This window comes from Artemia sp. Qi Xiang Cuo, chromosome 2 (assembly GCF_049724085.1).
Source record: "Artemia sp. Qi Xiang Cuo chromosome 2, ASM4972408v1, whole genome shotgun sequence".
Lineage (NCBI taxonomy): Eukaryota > Metazoa > Arthropoda > Branchiopoda > Anostraca > Artemiidae > Artemia > Artemia sp. Qi Xiang Cuo.
Window position 1 is genome coordinate 9,350,718 of NC_142795.1, and position 27,893 is coordinate 9,378,610.

At 34.8% G+C, this 27,893-nt stretch overlaps 1 protein-coding gene across 7 annotated transcripts in view; it reads right to left on the reverse strand.

Moving 5' to 3' along the window:
* LOC148954888 (glutamate receptor ionotropic, kainate 2-like) overlaps nt 1-27,893 on the reverse strand; it is a 453,254-nt gene that overhangs the window by 39,945 nt on the left and 385,416 nt on the right. For 4 of the 7 annotated variants that reach the window (XM_089099050.1, XM_089099034.1, XM_089099045.1 and 1 more), the window contains 2 exons: nt 18,802-18,906; nt 3,417-3,671 (listed from right to left, as the gene is read on the reverse strand). In XM_089099050.1, coding sequence (XP_088955176.1) covers nt 3,417-3,671; nt 18,802-18,906 — 360 coding nt within the window. The remainder of the gene's footprint in view (nt 1-3,416; nt 3,672-18,801; nt 18,907-27,893) is intronic. The other 3 variants (XM_089099042.1, XM_089099056.1, XM_089099038.1) reach the window with 1 other exon arrangement.

The window sequence follows — 27,893 nt, forward strand, 5'->3', positions numbered from 1 at the left end:
ATGAAAGGTGATTGAGGATGATTCATCGAAATCTGAGTTAAGAAAAAAAAAGAAGAAATTAGAGCTTAAGAAAACAGAGTTGCAATAATTTTCACGATACTTAAAACGACTCTGCTGTTAAGATTTTTTTTTTACAGAAACATTACTCTCAAAAATAAAATCTAGAAGACAAATCTTTCGTCCTGTTCTTTTCTGCATAGTCTATTGTGTGAAGTTAAACAATAAAACTAAAAGCCATGTGTTTTCAATACAAATATGGCTGTTTATCGCTCATAAACTACTGTTGAACCTCTAACATATTTGGGTTTTCCCAATAATAAGCCGATTTGAAAACAGTAAAATAATTAAAATCTCTAATACTATACAATAGAACAGAAAAACCAAAGCTAAGGTTTCACTTCCTTTTACTAAGATTGAAACTTTTTTTGTACGAGACTTACTGTATGTAAAATTCAGCAAAAAAAGGAGAAAAGGCACAGAAATTATATATCCAATGATCACTGCTTGAATAGTACTTGAGTACTGTTTGAATATATTACTTGAACATAATGTAAGTACTAGGAGTGCCCTAAAAAAGGGAGAGATAAAGGTAAAGGTAAAGACTACAGCATTGGAATTTGCAATCCCTACCGGCGGTGCTGATCTCCGTTTCTTGGCCCTTCAGCCAGCAAGTGCCATGGGGGTTGGGGGTCAACCATCCTCTGCTTTCGCACACCCTTCCTGTTTACCTTCCCCGGATTTCTCCATGTACCCATTTGAAGCTGGGTCGACTCTGGCTGAGCTTGCAGAGTCACGTGACTCTGCAAAAAAATCAAAACGATCAGTTCGAATGGAATCCAGTTACAGTTTCATGTGTGTAATGAGTGTCTGGCATCATCTAACAGTAGAGCTTCGATTCGGTATGAAATACGAAGTACTGCTCATTCAACGCCACAAAACCTCTGCGTTGGTGATATTTCCATTGACTATCAGTACTCAGTAGCCTACAACTAGCTAATTTTAAGTAAAATGATGTTTTCAAGAGGGCTAGGGTTTTTTCAATGAAAAGAAATCTTCACTGACATTTTGGTTTCTTTCTTTCCTTTACAGGGTTATTTGTAAGCCGCACAAAAGATTATTGGAAACTTGTATTAGGCCCATTCATGAGATTCACTAGCGTTAATTCGAGGCAATCAAAGTTTTCACCAAATTTTTCGTTGGCTGAAAAGTTTTATAAAAGATTACCATTGGATTAAAGTAGCGTCAGCTTGTTCTTGGTATTAGTAAAATCTAATTAAGAATGGGGCAATAAAGTTTCCCATTCTCTTTAAAATACACCACAAGCAAGTGTACCGTGAAATCTAGCGGAAGGGATATTTTTTTTTTTTACCTATGAATCAGTTTAAGAACAGTTTCAGTTTAACAGTTTCAGTTTAAGAATCAGTTTCAGTTTAAGAATCAGTTTTAGTTTAAGAATTAGTTTAAGAACACGCCAAAAACTGTTGTGCAGTAATTGTAAAAGATGAATATGCTATTCATTGGATATAAAATAACTTTGAAAATCCAACGAATTCTATTATATAGTTTATTATAGTCTTTTTTATACCTTGATACTTGGAATGAATTTTCTATGTTCCTTTGATTTTTTTTCAAGAGCCCTATTCAGTCAAGAGCCATAAAGTGGATTAGTGAATGAATAAATTTATGGAGAGAAATAGCAATCTCTTCGGGAAAAAGCTTATTTTATTCCGTTAGTTCTAGAAATTTGCTTGAGGCTGATTTTTTTTATTTTGTGCGAATTCTTAGCTGAAAACAAATAACTTTTAACAGGAGCACTGAGCAGAAAATTTGCTATTCAAATGGCTGACTTTGCAGGGATAAACACTAAATAATGTTGATCTACGTTATACAAAAAGCCGGATTCATTCTAAAATACGTACAAAAATGCTAAGCCTTTTGTAGGTTCACACGGAGCTTGAAAAGTAATGTTTTTAATAGAATTAATTTTCTGGCTGTATCTCATCTAACGTTTTATTGTAACGTAGCGGTTTCATCTCCGCTTGGCAGTACGAGGCCTGAGACTCAACCCCATCTCCTGCAAGGCTGAGCAATAGGTTTGTTACTTATCCTCGTAAATACGACCCGGATACTGAAGGCCGGACAATTATATACGCGTAATCAATGGCACTTGTGGATGCATACCCTTAATCCCATCTCTTCTAAAATGTATCCACTCTTCGCAGAGAGACAACGTCTAAACTAGTTTTTAAAGATTATATTGCTAGAACCAGGGAAGCGCCCAGGGACGGGACCTGAGGGCTTACCACCCCTTGTAACTTTCAACTTTCCCATCTTCTGGGCACTTTCTATTGAAATTATAAAATAGAAGTGTTTTTTTTAGATTATTGGACCCTCTCGTTTTGCAGGGACAGAATGCTAGTCGTGAAAATTTTCGTTGCATAAGTTAAAAAAAAACGAAAAAAAAAAACATTGCATTATTTCTCTGAACTTGTTTTTTAAGTAATGGCGTTATGTAGTTTAAGTAATAGCATTACGAAAAAGTAATTTTGAATCCAATGATTGGATTTTCTGATTTAAGTTTAAATATTATTTTTGAAAAAAAGCTTCCGCATTAAATTTACTTTTAAAACGAAAATATTGATAATACTTTTTGAATAAAAAGTTTTCGCTGTATTTTTTTTATTATATTTAATATTAAAAATGAGTCAAATCCTGGCTAATTTCAGAAGCCTTGCTTTTAATATTAATTTAAGATCAGGGTAATGAAGAGGTTTGATTAGATTTTATTTCTTTGACTTATTCGTTGACATTTTGATGATAGTAGGCAAACACGCAGGGGAGGGCTCATGAACCCATCCCTCCACCCAAAATTAACTCGAAGTTTAGCCTCCACCCACCCACAAACAAATTAGTGCATACATGATGATAGTCATACAAAAATGATAAAAAAACCTACTTTTCAGACTTTTCCGACTCTGAAGATGAAACATCATTTTCTGAGCAACCATTACAGTAATTATACCATGTGTTAATCATCAAGCAAGTTACTTTTCTAAAAACTGGAGAATTTCTACAACTCACCTATTTCTTACTTAAATTTGAAGTCATGTTAATAGCGCCGTATTCACGGTAATAGCTCTTTCAGAAGAATTTCAAATAACGTCTACTTGAAGCATGCGCTATTTTCTGACAATCTATTCTAATTCCCATATAGAGTTGCTCGAAGCCTAAGAACTCAGCACTTACAAGCGTTGGAGTGCTTAAAAGAGCAATATCAAAGTTTAGCAAAATTTTTATTTCACATAAGAAAAGGGTACCTTTTCAAGCTTCGTTTGTCCCTGCATTAAAGCTTTTTTGAATAGGGTTCATTTAAGCGTAGAAACGGCAACCCAGGGGCACACAATCATGACGTGTACCTTTGGATTAAGTCCTGAACCTTGTCTAAGAAAAGTTCCAGTAATGAACCAGAAACTATTTGAGACTGAAAACTGATTAATAACAAAATCAGTTTTTAAGCACGGATGTGGAGCTTGCCATTCATAAGGTGAGAATCGTGCCATTACAAATAGTGTGAATGATACTAAGACAAACGCAGCTAGAACGTACAACCAAATTTCAATCGCCAAAGGGTTCATGAACGAAAAAAGTCGTGTCGGCTGGCTTGAGGGAATCTGGAAAATGAATAACATAAAATAAGGTTTAAACAGTGCCAATAAATAATCCGACAATCAACACCCTATTTAGCATTATCATACCGATTTTATTAGGATCAATTATAAAGCGAAAAATCCTTCTTATCTGAAAAGCCTAGGTTCCATTTCCATATTATTTCGAGTGCGACGCATGTTTCTCTAAGAATTGTGACACACATGCTAATTGAGCATTTACTCTTTATGTACATTGATGTGAGTCTCACTGAGTCTTTTGCCAGTTGATCAGATATTTCGATGTTTGTTTTTTCACTAGTAAAGTTCACTAGTAAAGTTTTAATAGCAATTTTATTGAATTCGAGTAATCTTTATTTGAATAAAAAGTAAGCACATCATTCATATAAGTAGTGTCTATGCAAATAAATTAAATACGCATGCAGAAGATTGCCAAATACATTATTTGTGTCATGCATTATCGTGTCGAATTTTAGGGAAGCTGTATACTGTGTAGTTCAAAATAAATAAAAAACTGGAGAGTGACAGAAATAAAGTATAAAATTTGCTCTCTTCTCTTTTGCTTCTCCCCCTTCTTCTTTGGCAAAGCTGTTCGCTTCTGCGTTTATAAATGCTACGTGTACTCTTTTTCTCTTTCCTTTCCAAATTGCTCGTTGTTGTCTAAATAAATAATTAAATGTGTATTTTTCTTTGCTTAAAATACAGGATGTTTTTGTAAAGATTAATTTTGCAATTTTTTTAATGCTGTTAAAAATAATTCATCCATAAATAAGAAATTATTTGCACCACTAAATTCGTTAAACAGAAATACGTCATAATAACACTGTTTTCCATAAAGTTTACCAAAATTCAAATTAACGAAAATGAGCAACAGTCTTTTCTAAGAATATCCAAATAAATAACTTAAACTAATAAGTTTGAATTTTGAATACTTCCTTTTCTCAGTTCTGTCACAAGATTGACAGATGAATTCATCCAACAGCACAAATAAAATGATTTTTTCTAATTCATTAGTAAATTTTTTGTAAAAAACATTATGAATTTATCATTCAAACAAAACATTCAAACGGAGAAAATAAAGTGGAAGTGTTTACCTCAAGATGGGTACAAACATTATACTCTATAAATTCACCTTCTCCCCCTCCTCCTCTTAACCCTTATAAGAAGGTCATAATTATCCCCATAATCTTTAAAATCTGTGTGAATATGGTCTAATTAAATGGATGATGAAGTAGATGAGCTAATCTTATCAGGCTATAGTTCTGCTTAGACAGCAATACAAAAAGGTGACAGTAATGAAAAATAAAATAAAAAATGAATTAATAAGCATCAAGTAATATAAGTAATAAGTGTCAAGTAATTAGAATATTACTTATAATAAAGTTATAAGTAATAAATAAGTAATAAGTGTATAATAAAAAGGTAATAAGTAATAAACTGATAAAGGTGACAGTAATACAAAAAGGCAGTATACATGCATTGTATACAGCCAAATAGAATGATGGGAAGATTGTGTATAGGTTGAGATAGGAATGAAAAAATAAGGCTTAACTTTTGTCCACCAGTTCTTGTCTGTAATAAGAGAGAGAAATAATTAAGTGAGAAACAAAAATTTTGACCCTGATTCAAATTCTAGGATACTTCAGAAGTTAAATAATTTATGTCCATGCTTTCCATTGGTTTCCTGCACAAAGGAAATATCAAAAAATTGCGCGTTACATCATTCCCCTGAGTGTTTATATCAGGGTGTATGGTTGCCTTCTTTGTGCTTTGACTGCAAGGCCTCAGGTATGTTCTTTGTTTAACCGTGTTTGTTATTTGGCTATTGTTCTATTTTTTGTTTTGGTTGTTGCGTATATTGTGTTTTTTTTTTATCCCCCTTGTATCCCGGGCCATGGAGCCTTTCGAGGGGAATAAGAGTATTGTTTTTTCCATTTTGTATTTATCGGTGAATAAAAACTCTGAACTCTGAACTCACCATTTGAGTGTTTCATTCAGTTCATTTTGTATGCATATGTTATTCTTGTTTCTATCTTTTTCATCCACATTTTTTTGGTCTGATAGGTCCAAGAATGGGCGCACATGCTCGGACCAACTGACATCTACATTTATAAAGAAAAATACGGCAAAATCCACTGAAAAGGGCCCGGTTAATAAGTGCTGCTTTTAACAGGGTACAGCTGCTCACTCGTTAAGAAAGCTTAGTGTCTCAGCTTTCTGGAAATATGTATGCGAATTTCATGTATGTGGTTGAAGGTAAATTCACGATAATTTTTTTGGAAGTTAGCTTTTAATACACACTAGTGTTTTTTTTTGTTTTTTTTATTTTATAATCGCAACTTAACTATTGTTAACATTTATTGAAAACCCGTGTTTATACAAACAGAAAATGACGTAGCACTAAAAAGAAAAAAAAACAAACAAAAAAAGTAAAAGATCACTATGCAGCTATGATACCGTAACTATTGTTGAAGAAGCTGGCTCCAAGTATGATTTGAAATCTTTCAGTTGTGTTTGTCCATAAGTTTAGCAACGGCTATAGCCGATCTGCTATATGAAGCCTATTAATGAGCTTTGAACTGCGTGTCCAAGTTGGATATCTCAGTAGATATTTTGCAAAATGAAAGAAAGTGGAGCGGATTTTCAATTTATCAGCATTTACAAGAATCTTCCAGAAGGGTGCAATATAAAGGATGTGGGGAAGAGCAACAGTGTTGCACAGCATTGCCAGATAAGGGCGATTGAAACTAAGCTTAGCAGAGACTATGGAACCATATGAAGTGCAGTGCCTTCTGTTAAGAGACGATGAGTGTGAGAAATTGCATTTCCGATGGGAATACCAAAATAAACGATTTGGTCAGAGGGCGGATCTTTGAATTTCCACTAGTGATTTTATCAGGAAGTGGGCCTTTCCAGTTAAGATGTTCTACATTTTTTCAGCATTAAATTCAAGACCAGATTTTAAGTATTCTGTTTGCAGTTTTTTGAAAGTTTCAGAAATGTTGACCGAAGTTCGGCTGATTTTAAAAATGTCAGCAGCATAAGTGACTAAGGAGATACTGAGGCCAGAAAGAACGCGAAACATCTCACACTGGTCCTGAGCTTTGAGGAAAAAATTATTGAAATAACAAGGTGAGGCACTGGTACTTTGCCTGGCTCCACTCTTAACTGGTACAGTTCTATTCAGTGGCCTTGCCATTTCATTATGCTTGAGAGGAGTTTTAAGTCGGACTCGTAGCTCAACATCCATATCCCTTTGAGATCTGATGATAACCGGTTTTACTCGTCTTTCAGCAGTCCTTAAAAGCATAAGGAGTAGATCAGAGAATCAGAGGTGTGCTGAACACCGTGACGCGCCAGGGCGAGTGAACAACCTGTACATGAAGCATCTAGAAGAGCATTAGCAACAACCACAAGGGCGTCTGCACATCCAGTGCCATTTTGAAAGCCAAATTAATGTAGAGGTGAGTAACATTTTTTCCTCAAACTCTTTTATGAACAGTAGTTCATTAAGTTTGCATAAACTATTTGATACAGTTACAGGTCTGAAAGATGTGCATTGATTGAATGTGTTTCGTTTTTTTGGAATAGGAGAAAGATCTCCCACACAGAAGGTTGACAGAACCAAACCTTGTGTAAGAATCATCTACAGCAGTAACGTGAAATGCGCCTTAACGCAGGACCACCATTTTTGATATGTAGAGCGTGAGTTCCATCTATGCCTCGTACCAGTTTTGGCTTAAAGTGCATGATAGCATCAGCTATAGACGTTAATGATACTGTATAATTAGAGTCAGGAAATGCATGCAAAAATTGGCCAAACTCTTCAACATATTTGTGTTCAAGAAGGATCTCTGGTGGAGAGGATTTAGCCTCATAGAAATAATACCATTCAATAGAGGAGCATCAGCAGCAGAAAGCGAAGTTCTGGGGATCCTTGGAAGGAGTGTCGACCAAAGCAAATGAGGGTTATCTTTTATTTTTTCTGCTGTCTGTTCTGTGATTCGCTTGCGATGGTTCTGCCGTTTCTTGGCAAACTTTTTCTTTGTTGCGATGTGGATGGAATTAACCGGACCGGACCGTCGGCAGTTGCATTCAATCCATAGATGTAGTCAAAACTTTACTGAATTACAAGATTGGGAAATGCTTTGATTTTCATGCCACTTAGGAACAGTTCCTAGATGGCGACACTTCAATGGATCAGCATGAGATTCTGCATATTGTAAAGCGTGGCATATCTTTGCACAATAAATTTCAAGAAGAATACGTTTTTTCTTGGTGGGCAGCAGTGACTGCTTGATTAGCACGACAATTGGTATCTTAATCTTGGAAAGGATTGTAGAAACACTATCCCAATGCACTTCAGGGTTGATTAATGCCCAATTTGGGTGCCTAGTGGGTATCTGAGAAGTTTTATTTGACGAGAAAGAAAATGATAGGCAGGTGATTCAATATTAAATAATCACCAAGGATCTTCGGTTTTGAGACATCTAAGGAGAGGGAAGCGAGAGCATGGTCTATGCTGGATGTGAATAAGGAACGGTGAATGTATATGAAATCTTGGTCTTTATGAATGATACACAAATGATTATCGAACATTCCACTAATCAGTGAAGAGTGGCAGATAGAACACTCAGGCTATAGTTAAAATCTCCAACACAATTAGATATGCAGAATTACTAGAAATAACGCTCGAAAGGCTTCTACATAACTTTTCAGAAGCAAGAGCAAAAAGGCACTCAGACGTATCATTATGACATTCAGTCGGCAAATAAAGATTAAAGATAAGGCCATTATCAACTTTAACAGCAAGAAAGTAATCATAGGATTCTATATACAACGAACGTAGAACGTTCCTAGTTCCCGTTGCCTCGCTGATATCAAATTTCACACAATGGGTTCAATCCCCTTAAAAAACAGTTTTGGAAGACAATTTGTAGCGACGTCTATAGAAACAGCTGAAGAGTGCTACCAAGGACGCCCCAACCCCTGAGAAAAAAGAAATTGGAAAATATACCGAAAGAGGAAAACAATAATAAAAAAAACTCAGTTAAATCCTGGTAATAACTGCGTTTGTCAATCAAATTCTCAATCATTGAAATATATGCTAAAATATTTGCCTTAGAAAGTAGTTAATGAACTTTGTTAAGAAGCTAATTCAATAGCACCCGACCAAACCTTGAATGTTATCACTTCGTGAGCTCTATACATTTATAAATTTTGGTTAATAGGTTTATATATATAGACTTATTATAATATATAATGTTTTTACCATGCCAAAGCAAACAAAATTCGGGATATGATCTTAAGAAAGTCGCAACTAAATTTTCTCTCCCCAGCAGTACTGTCTCTCGACAGGAGTAGATAACTTAGGTTTGTAACTAAAACATTAGTAAATGTTGTTATATTGAATTCTGTGTAATTTTATTACATTCAAAGTATCTGACTATTTACCAGAAGTTAAGCAATAGGGATAAATTCTCCTTATACTTTTTTTTTAAAAACTAAGATCTTTTGTTGCAATAAAGAACAAATTTATTCTAAAACTGCCAATAAAGCTTTAACTAATCCTGTCTTTTGACAGCATTTAAGTGGACGAGATAAAATCTTTTCCTCGTTTGTCTTTAAAAGACTGTGACGAGAAGTTAAGATTCTAATTTCCCAAGGAGCTTGGAGAAAATATCCCCAAAAGGATGGTGATAAACAACAGCAGCATAGTAGAATAGTTTATCAGTGCTTGAGTTTACAATTTAATTCAGTTACAGTTGATTTACTAGAAACACTAAATAAATAAAAAAAAATCCATGAAAAGTTAAGAACAATTTTGAAACTTACAATGGGCTATAAAATCAATCTAAAATGAGCCATAGTAATTATGAGTGGATCACAGACATCTAAAAAATCTGGCACAAAGATGGCCATCCGTTTGTGGCCAGGTAGCCCCCGAATGACATGAGAAAATGTCATAAGGGAGGATTTAAAGGAACTGGAACTTTTTGGGGTGGGTAGATTGAAGCTTTGATCGCAGCTGTATTGACCTCAGTCAGCCTTGTGTCGTTGTGAGGTGTTGTTGATAGTAGCAGTAGCAGTAGTAGTAATAGTAGTAGCAGTAGTAGTAGTAGCAGTAGTTAAAGGAATCAAAACTTCAATAGACACAAATTAGGGCGGTATTGCCACACCTTTATCGCCTGAAAAGGCTAAAGTTTTCATTTCCCTTTTAATGAAAACTAAATGAATGGCTTGAACTGTATTTTCTTCAACCTTACCCCGGCCTTGGAAGGCTGAAGGGTCATCTGTGTTTTGTTAAAAACAAAAATAATATCTTATGTCGAAAGTTTAATTTAGCCAATGAAAGGTAGAAATTATTAACGATAATTTACTGCATGTTTTAGTAACAAAAATAAATGGATTTTTATACAAATAACTACATTAAAAAAAAGTATTCCCGGAGATTTGAGCCTTATTTCATTTATTTAATGCCGGAAAGCAAATAACAGAAAACTCAATACCAAATATCATTTAGTAAAAAAAAGTGTATAATATATAGACCGTAACGCATATGTTTTCATAGTATAGACCATATTCTATCATAGGCAGCGCAATAGCGCTGCCTAAGTTAAGAGCGAAGCGGGCAGCATGTATTATTTATTTATTATTATTTTTTTGTGACCAAGGCACTTCGCATAGAAGGAGTTGACGTAGAAATTTGTGAAGGAGTTCGCTCGATTGGAAATTGACAGTTCTAGTGACCTTTTTAAGAGTCAAAGTGATTGGAAAACAACCAGTCCCCCCCCCATGCACACCAACCATTTCCCAGAACACATCCAATCAAAATTTTGAGATAGTCATTCTGTTCAGCATAGTTGAAAAGTCCAGTAATTATGTCTTTGGCGATGTCAACCTCCAGAGCCCTGAAGGCAAGGGCTATCATTTATGCTAGTTGCCTATTGTTAACATATAAGATTTTCAAGGAAGAGATGGTCAAATAAACTTCGGAAGAGGCTCTTTCGATTTTAAAACGGAAATTCTAGTGCCCTTTTTGAGAGTCAAAAGTGACGGAAGGGCGACTAGCTCTCCAACCTCCTCTTTTCCCCAAATATATCCGAACAAAATTTTAGACAGCCATTTTGTACAAAATCCAGTTTTTCCAGGCGACTATCTAGTGCAAATATCATAAAACAGTTTCTTCGCGGTTGACACAAAATCCCATAGCCTCAGGGCAGGTTTTGAAAGTCATGCCCCGGGAGTATATAAGGATTTATGGAATGGGTGGTCGTATATACCTTGGAGGAGGCTCTTTTGATTGGAAATAGAACTTTCTAGTTCCCTTTGTGAGAGTCAAAAGTGATCAGAGAGCAGCTAGGCTCCCTCCCCCCAACGCCCTCTTTTCAAAAAATGCATCTGATCGGAATTTTGAGATAGCCATTTCGTTCAGAATAGTCCAAAGATCATATAAAAATACCGAGGCTGAGATACTCTCCCAGAGCCCAGGGACAATGGCTCTAAGTTATGCCCCAGGGGCATTTACCGTTACTACTGCTACTAAACTACACCAAATAATACTTCAATTGCAATTAGTTGTAAGATTAAGAGTATTGAGATGAAAATTTCAGGAAGGATATGAACATATAGGTTATCAAAATGGTATATCAGCAATGTCAAAGCAACAGCTGTCATAGCAACAGCTAATTGCACTATGTTTAAACTTCCAAGACTTCGTGAGGGAGATGTTCAACTTACCAAAATCCAAAATGTCAATACTACTGCTAGTACTAGTACTAGTGCTATTACAGTTAATACTACTACTGGAACTACTAGCACTAATACTACTGCTACTGTGACTACTATTATAACTATGCCTAAGGGTGTGAAGGTAAAATTTCCAGAAAATTTTACAGGAGGAAGATGAAACATATCACATCATGCCGTCTGTAGGCAGGTTGTCAAAAGGGCGAACCAGCAACATCTTAGGAACGGTTTGATGTGTAAAGTTGGAACTTACAGGGCTTTTTATAGGGGAAGTTGAACAAACCAAAAGACAATATTCGCATCTTAATGCTACTGCTTCTACTCACACTACTGCTGCTACTACTGCTACTGCTACTACTATTACTACTGCTACTACCACTACTGCTACTATAACTAAGGCTAGACTGCTTCTACTAAAGTTGTCAAGAGGATATATCAGCAATGCTTCAGGAACCGTTTATGGTATTAGGTTAGAAACTTTCAGCGTGTGTTAAGGGAGATGTTGAAGAAACCAAAGGTATGATGTGCATGCTGCTACTAATACTACTATTGCTACTACAACTATTGCTACTGTGCAAGCTAAGAGTATTAAGGTGACGATTTCAAGTAATAGTTAGGCGGATGTTGAACAAACTCAAAACGAACTATGAGCATATAAATTGTCAAAAGGGTGCCAGCAATATCTCAAGAACTGCTGACATTATTAAGTTTGACTTTTCAGGGCAAGTTGTGGGGGATTTCGAACTAGCCCGAAGGCACTATCTATCTGGTATTAATACTACTACTACGATTGCTGTAATTAATAACGCAAAGGGTATTGACGTGAAACTTTTAGGGAACGTTTTGGGGAAGTTTTAATTAAGCGAAAAAAATATATGCATGTAGGTTTTCAAAAGGGTATATAAGCAATACCACAGGCAGCGCAGCGCTATCAAAGATAACAATATCATAGAAACCTTTAAAGGTGCTAATCCAATTGGAAATTTAAAGTTCTAGTACCCTTTTAGCAGTAAAAATTGATTGGAGTGCAAGCAGTCCTCCTCTTGAACCCATCAATTTTCCAGACACATCCGATCAAATTTTGAGACAACCATTTTGTTCAGCACAGTTTAACCGTTCAGTAACTATGTCTCTAGAGATACTGGGTATGTCAACTCTCCCCCCATAGTTATCCAATCTGTCCATTTGGTTTTAAAACTAAATGCTTCTTTAGAACTAAATCAAAAGGCCTGTGTGTATGCTGGTTGCAAATAAAACATCTTAGCAATTTCCCAAAAACGACTAAGTGTATTAAGTTGAAAGTCTTAAGGCTGCTACTGTTACTTCTTTGCTGTTACAATTTAGTTAAACTAACAGAGTGTAAATGTATTCAAGTTGTCAAAGAGCATAGATACAATTTTTGGGGAGTTGTATTAAATTTTATTTTTCAGGTCAACTTAAGGAGGTATAAAACTAAATTTTAACAATACTCTTTGAGTCCAAATTTTCAAAAGGGTGTATGGTCTTAAAAATTGCTGAAAGACTTACAAATAGCAAGCCAAAATATTGATTCTTATAGAAATAAAGAAAAGATTAAAAATATTTTGTTCCTTTCTCATGAAAAAGACTATGCCAATACAAAATAAACAGAAATTAATTTAAATTTTTTTTTCCATTAATGCAGATCTTTACTTTTCTTTGAAAAACCTGATGTTTTTCAAAGAAAAGTAAAGAACTTCATTAAACCAAAAATGAGCAGAAATGAAGTCTTATAATCTACCAAGCATAAAACTACCACAAATCAGCATCAATAAATAAATTAAACCCAAAACGAACAGAAATGACAATAAATAATCGAGTCAAACTCAATACAAGCAGAAGTTAACATGAGTAGGGCTGACTCCCCTTATGACTTCTGAAGACCAGAACATAATTTGTACTTTACTGAAAAAAAAAACCAAAAAACAAATAAATGTGGATTGACAGTTTAATTCATATATATATATATATATATATATATATATATATATATATATATATATATATATATATATATATATATATATATATATATATATATATGTATATATATAATATATATATATATATATATATATATAATATATATATATATATATATATATATATATATATATATATATATATATATATATATATATACTGTTATTTATTCCTTAAAGTCTTGTAAAATATATTTTGTTTTCAGTTTATATGTTGATAAGAAGTTTCCTTTTTAGTTTCTTCATTCTCTTCTTTTTGTTGGTTTACTCCGCCTATTCTTCTTTTGTTGTATAGCGCGTTATAAATAATATTCATTCATTAATTTAAATGACTTACAATTCCAGCTTGTGATAAATTGATCTAATCCCTATGTTGCAGATTATCGCTGAAAATACATTTAGATTCTGAGATATTTATTTATCATACTTGGCAGCAAAAGCAAGGAAAACGGAAAACATTCACCAATTTAAGGGAATGTAATGTGAAATTGTGATGAGCTATGAAAAAAAGAAATATTAAAACCCGAATATGAATGGCTGCTATGAGACAGAAAAAGAGAATATTAAAAACCTGAATATGTATGATAGATAGGTCTTATTAGTCTAGTATTCATTTTTGGGAATTCCTTGGATGAGATGAAAATTTGTAACGCTTCTGTTTTGAAAAGAAACATAAAGCGGAAAAAATTTCCACCTTCCTGAACGAAATACATTTCTTTTTACAAATACAAAATTCGTGTTTTATTTGAGAGGTATGATAAACATGCCTCTATTATTATTATTATTATTTATGGGAAAACCAGTCACACAAAGAAAGGAAAAGACGGAGCAATAAACGAAAAAAAAAGAAATAAACACTAACTGTGAAAACAAACACATAAAAAACACAATAAATACATCTTAACTACTGGGCCATTACCGACGACCAAGGATGGTTCAACTTCGTCAAACGGGAATTATGAACGCTGCTTCTTTACATGATCGTCTATTAGTAGGTTGCTATCTACTACTGCAACCTGGATATATATTTGCAGACAGTTCAACGCGAACGAAGATTGGATGCCTATATGGTACTTGTTATTAAACCAAACACACCCAAGAAGTGAAGTTAGGTTAATCCTGATGAAATATTAAATAAAAAAAAAAACAATTTTTTTTAACTGAAAATAAGGAGCAACATTAAAACTTAAAACGAACAGAAATTATTACGTATACGAAGGGGTTTGCCCCTCGTCAATACCTCTGTCTTTATCCTAAACTTTGAATTTCGTTCCAGTTCTTTAAGAATGACCCCTGAATCACCAAGGCCGTTTAATTAAAATAAATAGCTCTGTAGCGTAAACTTTAGCTTAAAGAGCGAGGTATTGACGAGAAGGGGACCCTCTCATATACGTAATAATTTCTGTTCATTTTTAGTTTTAATGCTGCTATAATTTTTTCCGAATAAAAAAAAAAATTGAAGAAGAAAAAAATATAGGCGGACAATCATCAAAATTAAGCTAAAACATATGCCACCAAAAAGTTTAAGAAGGTTTAGCTTTCCTCTGAAAGGATAGTTGGCTTTGGGAACCAACAAATTCTTATTGTTTAAGTTTTTACGGATGAAAGCGTTGTCAAATTCTACGAATTTGTTTTTCTTATCTTCCAAGTGTAAAACTACCACAAATCCCCATTAACAAATAAAGGAAACCCAAAACTAACAGAAATTACTATAGATGGCCTAGAAAAACTCAAAAAAAGCAAAAATTAAAATGAGTATGGCTGACAACAACCAGGTCTTCTTCAGAACAGAAAATAATATGCACTTAACTTAAAAAAAACGTATATTGTCAGTTTGATATACATATTCTGATATCTATTCCTTATAGTCTTAATACTTCTTTGTTTGTTAAAGTGAAAAAGTGAAAACATTTAATATGTATTTTTTTTCAGTAAAGGACAAATTATTTTCTGTTCTTGAGGAGATGTGGGGGTTGTCAGCCATACTTATGCTAATTGTTGCTATTTTGAGTTTGAATAGGTTATTTATGGTAATTTCTGTTCGTTTTGGTTTCAATTCATTTATTTATGGTGATTTGTGGTAGTTTTACGCTTGGAAAAATATTTGAAATTATTTCTATTTATTTTTGGCTTAACGAGGCTGTTTACTCTTCTTTGACAAACTTGTTTCGTGGAAAAACTTTTTTTATATTAATTTCCGTTCATTTTTTATTGACATAGTTTTTTTCATTAACAAAATATTTTATATCTTTTCAATTTTTTTCTATTATGCTCCATAGTTTTTACTTTGAAGATTATTTGATTTTATTTCTGCTCATTTTTGGTTTAATGAGGCTCTTTACTTTTCTTTAAGAACTTATGTTTCGCATTAACAAATACTATCTGTAAGTAATTAAATAAAAAAAAATTTTTTCAACTGAAAGTGAGGAGCAGCATCAAACCTTAAAACGACCTGAAATTAATACATATATGAAAGGGGTTGCCTCCTCCTCAAGACCTCACTCTTTACGTTAAAGTTCTCTCTCTATGAAAAAATCTGATGCTTGTGTGTTACACGCCACTGACTCAAGATTACGATGATGTAAAACTCGAGAACAAACTGGTTTCTTCGTTACTTAAAAAAAAAAAATTGACTCTATATTTGCACATTGGGAGGGAAAGGGAAGGGGGGAAAGTATAGCTGGTCTGCATGCAATATGTTTTTGGTACACTAATTCTTCATATTAGATAGATAGATAAATAAGTGTATTTTAAAGCCAAATATACGGCCATGAACACAGTAAAATAACATAAATGAAAGGCACAAATAACATAAATTTTGTTCAGCGATCATCATAAAACCCGCAAATGAAACACTACATTAACCTAATAATTGTACTTCATACTTTGAAAAACGGTCATTGAAAAAAAAAAACTTAACACTTGTAAAAAACACTTAAATGAAACATTACATTTACTTTATACTGGGATATCTTTTTTTTTATTTATTTATTATTTTTTTTTTTTAGTTAACAAAATTTCCTCTCTATTCTTCTGTAATTTTTTAGTGGCCATATACCTAGATAGAATTGTTTTCAATTTCTTAGACCACACTGATTTTCCATTTAAGAAAAATTAAGCAAGAAAAACGGGTTTTAATTTTTATAAAGCAGTGAATACAATAAAATAAACACTTAATTAAACAAAAATACTCCGAATATTTCAGCCCCACGTCCGGGAGCCTTTCTCAACGGAAAAAAAAAGAAAGAAAAAATGAAACAAAAAATGTTCTTTTTAAAAACCTGAACTTACATCAAAATAAACAAAAAAAAAAAAAAAAAATTAAAAACAAAAGAAAAAATATAAAAAAATAGGAAACAAAACTCACATATAGACGTTCGATTTCGTTTATACGTCAGTGAATGGAACTGTTTATTTAATATATTTCCATTCATATACTGTGAGGAGGCGTGTTTGAATCAGTATAGACATTCAATTTTGTTTATACGCCAGCGAATGGAAGTGTTTATTTAATATGTGAGTTTTGTTTCCTATTTATTTATATTTTTCCTTTTGTTGTTTTTTTCTTGTGTGTTTTTTTTTTTATTTTGATGTAAGTTAAGGTTCTTAAAAAGAACATTTTTTGTTTCATTTTGTTCTTTTCTTTTTTTCCGTTGAGAAAGGCTCCCGGACGTGGGACCGAAATATTCAGAGTATTTTTGTTTAATTATATAATTTAGGCTATATATTTGCACATAGGGGGGGGGGTAAATTATTTGGATAGACTGTAGTTACGATGGACTGTAGTTACACAAGAAACGCTCATCAACAGCAGCTAGTGTTACATTCTTTGTTTAAGTAAAGTAGTAAGTATGACGGCACTAGACCCTTAAGGTCCAAACCGGCGATGCTAATCTCCGTTTCGTGGCCCTTCAGCCAGGAAGTACAATGGGGGGCTGGGGGCCAGCCATACTGTGCTCTCGCACACCCTTCCTGCTTACCTTCTTCAGATTTCTCCAGGTGCCCATTTAGAGCTGGGTCGACTCTGGCTAAGCTTACAGAGTCACACCACTGACCCTCGTCCCAAACCAAATAACTGGCCACGCCAGGGATCTCCCCCTTGGACAAAGAATTCTCAACCCAGCGCACGCCCACTTAGCCAGGACGGTCAGGACATTCTTTGTTTAACATAAAATAAAGCTTAAAAATAATTCTAGCTCGCTTAATAATTTTCGTACGCTGTTGCCGATGATCTATACTAAAGGTCTGATTCTTGTATGATGCAAGTGACAAGAACATTAAAATGATTAGTGCTATTTAAGGGGGTGATATTTCTGGGGTTGAGGCAGGAGTTAAGGCTCATAGCTGGCTTGGTGTGGAGTCAGGGACAGAGATGTGCTGTATCTCTGCTTACATGGATTATTTTAATGGACTTTGTCTTATGGAACAGGGCAAAAGAGAACAACATGATGTCAAATGGGAAAGTAAAACTCTCCTAGATATCGACTATGCAAGTGATTTGAGTGTCCTAGATAAGGATGTTAGCAGAATGAATAAATCTTTGGAAGCTTTGGGGGATCAGCATGTAATATATATTTGAAAATAAATGTTAAGAAGATTAAATCGCTTAGGGTGGAAGAAATTAGAGTGAATAGGGGATGTTAGGTAACAAGAAAATCGATTAAGTGGATATCTTTCCTCACCTGAGTAGTATTAATATTGACGATGGTGACAGTAATAAAGACATAAAAAATAGAATAGCCAAGGCACAGGGTGCCTCTTCGCAGTTGAAAAAGTTTCAAAGTATCGGAAAATAACTATTTGAACCAGTATTAGAATCCTGGAAGCCAGGGCAATGACAGTGGTCAATATGGCTCTGAAACGTAAGCCCTGTGTAAGGTTATTCAGGGGTTTTAGGTACTCTTTTCACTCATATATCAAACAATAAACTTCACGGAAAATAGGGCCGATTTCGCATTCTAGGGCTATAATAAAAAGAAGGTTAAAGTCGGTAGGGCATGTTTAACAGAAACAATATAATAGATTTCCAATTATTGTGCTTTTTGGCCATCCTTAAGGGTTAAAAATGAAAAGTGGTCGTCTCCAAATGGAATTGGAATTAGTCATAAGAAAGTAAACTGAAACTACATGGGACAATTTAAAGTGGGAAGTATACATGAAGGTGGAAGAAGAGCCTGCTCAGTTGTGCTAGCCTTAGAAGACTTGATGGTGTAGTGAGTTGTTATTAGTAGTAGTGGTGGAATTCTTAGCTGACTCAGTTCATGCGTCAAAATGTCAAAAGTACTCTGCAGGTCATAGGCTATGTTTGAGGTAATTTAGACTACGAAATATCATCAGATATAAACACCTATCGATGATACGATTTGAAAAACTTCTTGAACATTTACCTTAAATAAAATGCTGATTCCAAGGTTCATAAATGGTTTGGTAAAATCTATCACATTTTCCCTTGCGTAGTTTATTGTCATCGAGCCGACAGCCAAATCTGCTTTCTGAAAAAGAAAGTATGGTGTGATAAGGTGATGGTTAAGGACATAACACAAACTCATATCTAGCATACACCACTTAAATTTGTAAGACCTCACATTTCAAGTTCTAATCTTTCGCAAGCCAAGCATGTTTTTTTTATCTTGCAAAATCAGAATAATGACAATTAGTCAATGGAGTAGCCAGCATACAAATCTAGGTTGTACTCCCTCCACCTCTCAGGAGAAAAATTTCCCATCTATATACCTTCAGTTCTTCGCAATAACGCATAAAATGTTCTAAATCTTCAGATTCCCCGCACATGCGACAAGTGACGGGACCATTCCGTACCTTAACCCTCCATAAATACTCTCTTCTCCCCCCCCCCAAGCGGCATAAAATTGCCCCTTACTGATAAAACCTATTTAAAGTATCATTTTGGAGCCCAAATTTTAGATATATTTCTTCTCCCCAGGCTTCTTTAGTTTTTCTATATATTCCAAGAGATTGCGACTTCACCTTGTCTTCTTGCCAAACCTGGATGTCTTGATCTTGTAGCACTTTTTCCACAGTTTTTGCAATCAATCCTGTTTCCACCCCGTGTCCAATGCCATCATTCCACCAGCCTGATAGCCCACAATTGTCTAGTATACTCTTAATTTGCACAGGCCAAGAATCTCTTCTTTTATCCAATAGCATTTCATTGAAAACATTTTTCGTTAACCGATAATCTGGCATAGCAATAATTTTTTCCTAATAACCTACCATGCGTACTAACCGTTTATTTCTTAGGCGAAAAAGGCCCAGGTCACCCTTTATAACACTGCAATTGAACATTTTATCTAACCCTATAAATCTTTTAAGATAACGTAGCTCTATCCTCTCCATTTCCACACCCCTTTCGTTTCTCCATATCTCTGCCCTATAATGTATAGCAGGTTTTATTTTATTTACAAAAATACGCTTTTGTAGCTTGATATCCTTTCCTCCTATATCCTTAATACAACTCTTTAAGAATATGCCAATTAAACTTTTATATTTACTTGACTTTAGACCTATGTTTCTTGTCCACTTACCATTTGAAACAAGTTTACAGCCTAGGTAACCATACTCCTTCACTACTTTTATAACTCCCCTCCCGTAAGTAAAATTTTCTGCAGATGTCTTCACTCCTCTTGCAAAAACCATTACTGCTGACTTCTCTAGATTTAAAACCAGCCTCTTTTCCTTTAAATGTTTTTCTACACTCTCTAACATGCTGCAGATTCTCTCTACTATTTGCCAATAAAGCTATATCATCGGCGTACAAAAGTGCAGACATTTTTTTTTATCAAATAATTGCAATTCACTTACTTTCCGTTTCCTTAATTAATTAAAAAACTTTTTCCATAAAATAAGTTTTTCAAAGAAAAGTAAAGAACTCCATTAAATAAAAAATGAACAAAAATAAAATCAAATAATCTACCAAGCGTGAAACTACCATAAATCAGCATCGATAAATAAATTAAACCCGAAACGAACATAAATTACAATAAATAACCGAGTCAAACTCAAAAAGAGCAGAAATAAACATAAGTTGGGCTCAAAAACCCCATGCCTTCCCAAGGCCAGAACAAAACTTGCACTTTACTGAAAAAAATATAAATTTTTTTACTTTTATAACTTCAATAAATCAAATAATGTTAACATTTTGATTACTAAGTATCAATACATCTATATTAAACTGACCGTGCAAATTCATTTGTATTTTTTTTTTCAGTAAAGTGTGAATTATGTTCTGGCCTTGGGAAGGCATAGGGGTTTTGAGCCCAACTTATGTTAATTTCTGCTCGTTTTGAGTTTGACTCGATTATTTATTGTAATTTCTGTTCGTTTTGGGTTTCATCTATTTACTTTTTAGTTTTTTAATTAATTTTTTTCGTTTTATATTGACATAGTCTTTTCAGGGAAAAATAGAATAATACTTTAAATCTTTTCTTTTTTTTGTAAGACTTTATAGTTTGGCCTGCTATTTGTATGCTGGAGAAAAAATTTCAGCAATTTTTAGCAACATACACCCTTTTAAAAATCTGGACACAAATAGTAGTGTTTAATTTAGTTTCATACCTCCTCTAGTTGACCTGAAATGGACAACTTGATACCTTGGATTGATAGCTTTCTTTGATAGCTTGGATACACTTACGCTATTTTGATTTGGTTAAATTTTAAGAGCAGAAGTAGCCCCAAAAGTTTGAACATAATACCCTAACTCGTTCTTGAGATACTGCTGACGTGCCTTATTAGGAATTAGCATTAACACAGTGCATTTTGATTTAATCTTAAGGCAACATTTATTTTTAATACCCTCCGTGGAAACTTTCAACCCATTCGACAAAATCCTTCATTGAGATTTCTTCCCACGCAAAATCCCCTCCAAATAATTCCATCCGGACAATTCCATCCTCGCTGAAAATGGCTCCCTAGAAAAATTTTTGCGGACGATTCTGCCTCAAAAATTCTCCTTAGTATACTTTCATTTGAAAAAGCCTTCAATTTCTGTACATTTTTCAAATCGTGCCAAAAATCTTCCCGCCGTGAAATTGTTCTCCTGGAAATCCTCCCTCCTCCCGTAAAAATTCGCTCCCATGGAAAATTCCCCATGGAGAATTTCTCCCGCGGAAAATCCCCCTCAATAAGAAATCCTACTCCCACTACCAAATACTATGCGTAAACTATGGGCAATTTCACAACTTAGAGCCCTTTCCCCATGGACTTTGTGGGGCTATGTCATCTCCAAAGGCATAGCTTTTGGAATTTTCAACTATGCTGAATAAAATGGCTATCTCAAAGTTTTTATCGGACGTCTTTTTTGGAAAAATGGCGTGAGATGGGGATTACTTACCTTTAATCTTTCTAGTAACAAAAAAGGGCACTAGGAGTTTTAATTTCGGTTTGAGTGAGCCCTCTATCGATATTATAGGACCATTAATCGATACTATCACCCCTGGGGAAAACAAAAACAAAACAAATAAACAGGCATCTGTGATCTTTGTTATTGCAAAAAAAAAAAAAATTCCACATTTTTGAAGATGGGAGCTTGCACCATTTATAGTAGGGTTCTTTGATACGTTGAAATAAGATTCCTTAACTTTTAGGGGGTGTCTCCCCCCGTTTTTCGAAAAATAGGCAAATTTTCTCAGGCTCGTAGCCTTTGATAGATAACACTATACTTAATAAATCTTACATATTTAGAATAAGCACAAAAAGCAAATTCTTTTAATACGTCTATTGATATCGAATTCCATTTGTTAGAGTTTCCGTTACTATTGAGCCGAATTATTCCTTACTTTCAATTACCTTACTAACAATTCACCGTAGAATCCAGCCGCCTGAGGCCAACACAGCTACGCACGCCCCTTCTCCACCCCAATCTATTAAAAGCTTCCCTCTTTACACACACCCAGGAAGTTCCCATTTCCTTTAATTCTTTTTTAAGACATCCTCCCACCCCAACCGCGGACGACCTGCTTTCCGTTTAGCCCTATACGGTTTGCCAATCTTTGGTAAAATGTCACCCTTCATCCGCAGAACGTGCCCTAGCCATCTCAAACTTTCTCTCATTATAGTCCTAGAAAGGGGGATTGAACCAAACTTTTCGTACAGCCTGTTGTTTGAAATTAATTAAAAAAAACTTTCCGAAAAATAAGTTTTTCAAAGAAAAGTAAAGGCCATTTTAAACTTAAGCTTGGTAGATAAAAATACCTTTTAAAATTAAAACTCAAAACGACCAGAAATTACTATTAAAGAATAAATGAAACCAAAAACAAACAGAAATTAAATAAACAATCATAGCAAAAACATACAACAAGTAATAATATAAATGAATAAATAGATCTCAAAGCGAATAATTCTTAGATTGAATATTAATATCAAGCTTAAAAGGAAAAAAAATACTTTCCTATTGAAGTATACATGAAACTTAAGTCGAACAGAAATCAAATAAGCAATCAGTGTAAATAAGCTTACAATATATGTTAATGTGATTAAAGAAATAAATATTAAAACGAATGAAAATTAGATTTAATATGAAAATCAAGCTTGAAGCGAACAAAAATCACCGCAAACAAGAGTTTGGGTATGACTTCCTTCTCTCACTGTAAAAGTCTAAAACCTGCTGCGTCATTGGCGCTTTACTGAAAACCAATTTTATGACAAATATTTTCTTTTGTACTTAATATTGAAAATAAACATTAAAATTATAATAACATTTTGAACTGATGAGCCTTCAGCAATTAATATCATTATACATCAAATATTCAATTTAATTTATTAGCTCTTTTTAAAGTTGTTAAAGACGAATGTAGTTTCCCTACAAACAAGTGTTTGGACTTTCCTAACTGTAAATAAAACCAAAAGCCTACTGCGTCATTGGTGCTTAACTGGAAACGGATTATATTACAAATATTTTCTTTTCCAGTTCTTACAGTATTGAAAATAAAAATACAATTACAGTTAAATAAATTCTTGAACTGATGAATCTTTCAACAATAATATCATTATACATCAAATATTCATTTTGATGTTGTTTATACTTTCCAAGACTGTTCAAGACGCATTTAGTTTTCAGTAAAGCGCCAATGACGCAGTAGGCTTTAGACTTTTACAGTAAGAGAAGGAGGTCATACCCAAACTCTTTTTTGTGGGGAATTTTGTTAGTTTCAAGCTTGATTTGCATATTCAATTTAAGTTTCACTCGTTTTAAAATTTATTTATTAATTTACATTAACATGTATTGTATGTTTGTTTTCATTGATTGTTTATTTAATTTCTGTTCGTTTTAAGTTTCATTTATACTTCAATAGGAAAATAATTTTTTTTTTGTTTTAAGCTTGTTACTCATATTCAATCTAAGCATTACTCGCTTTGAGATCTATTTATTAATTTATATTATTACTTGGTGTATGTTTTTGCTATGATTGTTCATTTAATTTCTGTTCGTTTTTGGTTTCTTTTATTTTTTAATAGTAATTTCTGGTCGTTTAGAGTTTGATTTTAAAAGGTATTTGTATCTGCTGAGCTGAAGTTTAAAATGGCCTTTACTTTTCTTTGAAAAACTTATTTTTCGGAAAGTTTTTTTAATTAATTTTTGTTCGTTTTTGATTGCAAAAAATTTCAAGTTTTTAAAAATTCCAAAGTATCAAAACTGATATAAAAGTAACAATATCAAAGTAAAAAATGGGTTTGTGTCAACATCGGAGTTTTTATTATCTGGTGTTTGAACTATTTTTAACAAAACTGCTATCTCAAAATTTTTATCGTATGGGTTTGGGGAAAAAGGGCTTTGGGGGGACTAAATTAAGTTTTGGTTTGTTATGACTCTTTAAAAGTGAACTAGAAATTTCTACTTTTAATCATATGAGCTCTCTCTGAAGTTTATACGAGCATCCCTTCTATAAGAACCATACATATCCCAAGAGCATAACTTATAACGCCTGTCCCTATGGGCCCAGGGGGGTTGTGTCGACCCTAGAGTTTTAAAATCTGATGGTTGAATTATTTTAACAAAATGGTCACCTGAAATTTTTATTGGATGGGTTTATCCATCCGATACACCCAAAGACGTGGAAGGCGGGAGAGGCTAGTTGCCCTCCGATCTTTTTCACTTTGAGAAAATAAACTACAACTTTTTATTCCCATTAAAATGAAACATCTCTGAATTTTATGAAGTTTATACGAACTTACCTTCCATAACAACCCGATATGCCCCCAGAGCCATACTTACAACGCCTTCCCCGGCCCTGGGGGGGATGTCGACACAGGAGTTTCTCATCTGATCTTTGAACTATTTTTAACGAAAAGATCATACGTAAAGGGGTTTTTGTTATATTATCTTTGAACTATTTTTAACAAAATGGCTACCTCTAATTTTTTACCAGATATATTTTGGGGAAAAAGAGCTTGGGGGGCTAGTTGCCCTCCGATCACTTTTTATTCTTAAAAAGGGCACTAGAACTCTTGATTTCCAATCGAATGAGCTCCATTTGAAGTTTATATGACGACCCCTTCTATATGAAGTGCCTCTAGGAAAAAAAAATAAATGGAGTGTGGGAGGAGGCTAGCTGCCCTCCAATCACTTTTGGCTCTTAAAAAGTGAATTACAGCTTTCAATTTCCAATCAAATGAGCCCTATAGGAATTTTATACGAGCATCCCTTCCATAAGAACCATATATGTCCCCAGGGCGTAACATATAATGCCTACCCCCCGGCTCAGGGGGGTTGTGTCGACACCGGAGTTTTTTGTTATCAGAGCTTTGAACTATTTTTAACAAAATGTCTATCCCAAAATTTTTATCTGATGCATTTAGGGCGTGGACGAGGGGAGGCTAGTTGCCCTCTAATCTCTTTTGACTCTTAAAAAGTGAAAAAGAACTTTCAATTTCCAATCAAATGAGCCCTCTCCGAAGTTTACACAAGCATCCCTTCCATAAGAAACTATATAAGCCCCTAGAGCATTAATTATGACGCCTGCCTCCGGGCCATGGCGGGTTCCGTCGACACAGAAATCTTTCTTATCTGAACTTTGAACTATTTTTAATGAAATGGCTATTATAAAAATTTTATCAGATGGGCTTGGGGAAAAAAGGGTGTGTGTGTGTGTGGGGGGGGGGGGCTAGTTGCCCACGGATATCTTTTGACTCTTAAAAATTGAACTAGAACTTTCAATTTCCAATCAAATGAGCCCCCTCTGAAGTTTATACGAGCATCCCTTTCATAAGAACCATATACGCCCCCAGGACAGAACTTACAATTTCTATCCCCCGGGCTCTGGAGTGTTTTTGTTATCTATTTTTTGAACAATTTCCAAAACACTGGCCATCTCAAGATTTGTAGCAGACGGGTTTGGGGAAAAAGAGCGTGGGGGGGGCTAGTTTAAGTCTCTTGACTCTAAAAAAGTGAACTAGAACTTTCAATTTCCAATCAAATGAGTCCTCTATGAACTTTATACAAGCATCCCTTTCATAAGAACCGTACATGCCCTTAGGGCATGACTTAGAACTCCTTCCCCTGTGCCCTGGGGGGTTCTATTGACAACGGATTTTTTCTTATCCAACCTTTGAACTATTCTTAACAAGATGTCTATCTCAAAATTTTCATCCGATGGATTTTGAAAAGGAAGGCGGGGGGGGGGAGGCTAGCTGCCCTCGGATCTCTTTTGACTAGTAAAAAGTGAGCTCGAACTTTCAATATTCAATCAAATGAGCCCTCTCTGAAGTCTACACGAGCATCCCTTTCATACGAACAATATATGCCCCAGGGCATAACTTACAAAGCCTGTCCCCGGGCCCTGGGGGGTTGTGACGAAACCTGAGTTTTTGTTATCCGACTTTTGAGAAATTTTTAACTTAATGGGTATCTCAACATTTTTATTGGATGCATTTGAGGAAAAAGGGGCGTGGGGGGGGGGGTGCTAGTTGCCTTCCAATCTCTTTTGACTCTAAAAAACTTAACTAGAACTATCAATTTCCAATCAAATGGGCCATCTCTGAGTTTTTTTACGAGCATCCCTTCAATAAGAACCATATATTCCCCCAGGGCATAACTTACAACACCTGCCCTTACAGACCCTGGGGGGCTGTGTTGACCCCTGAGTTTTCGTTATATGGTCATTGAACTATTTTAAAAAAAGCTATCTCAAAATTCTTATCGGATTGGTTTGAGGGACAAAGGGCGTGAAGGGGGGGGGCTAGGTGCCCTACAGTCTCTTTTGACTTATAAAAAGTGAACTAGAACTTTCAATTTCCAATCAAATGATCCCTCTTTGAAGTTAATACGAGCATACCTTCCATAAGACCCATATATGCCCCCAGGGCATAACTTACAACCCCTGCCCCCGGGCCCTGGTGAGTTCTGTTGACACCGAAATATTTGTTCCGATCTTTGAACTATTTTTAACAAAATAGCTATCTTTATATTTTTATTGGATGCATTTGCAAAAAAGGGTTTGAGGGGGGGAAGCTGGTTACCCTCCGATATCTTTTGACGCTTAAAAGTTAATTAGAACTTTCAGTTTGAAATCTAATGAGCCCTCTCTTAAGTTTATACGAGCATTCCTTCAATAAGAACCATATATGCCCCCAGGGCATAAATTATATCCCTGGCCCCTGAAGACTGGGGGGGAGTGTCCTGCTCAAACATATAATTTCCAGAACTCTCAACTAAATGGCTATATCAACATTTTGATTGGATGTGTTTGGGGAAATGGTGGGCGTGGAAGGGGGGTCAGTTGCCTTAGAATCACTTTCGACTATTAAAAAGGGAACTAGCCATTTAAATTTCGAATCGAATGAACCCTTTCTGAAGTTTCTACGACAATATTGTCTATACAAAAACTTATATGTCCCCAGGGCATAACTTACAACCCTTGCCCTGAGGGCTGTGGTGGAGTTGCCATCCTCAAAGACCTAATTTCCAGAACTTAAAACTACGTTTAATAAAATAGCTGTCTCAAAATTTTGATTGGATGTGCCTGGGGAAAAGGTGGGCGTGACAGGGGGGTTAGTTGCCTCCAAATCCCTTTGAATATTAAAAAGAGCACTAGCCCTTTGAACTTCCAATCGAATGAGCCGTTTTTCAAGTTTCTCCGACAACGCCTTCAATAAAAACCTTATATGCCCCCAGGGCATAAATTAAAACCCCTTCCCTGAGGGTTGTGGAGGAGTGTCCTCCTCAAAACATATTTTCTTTCGGGAAATCATCTACGCTGAACAAAATGGTTATCTCAAAATTTTGATTGGATGTTTTTGGGAGAATGATGAGCGTGGGGGGGGCTAGTTGCCTCCAATCACTTTTGACTATTAAAAAGGGCACTATCCCTTTCAATTTCCAATCAAATGAGCCTTTTTTGAAGTTTCTACAACAACACTTTCTATAAAATCCTTATATGCCCCCAGGCTATAACCTAAAACCCTTGCCCTGAGGGTTGTGGGGGAGTGTCTTCCTCAAAAATATATTTTCTATCTGGAAATCAACTAC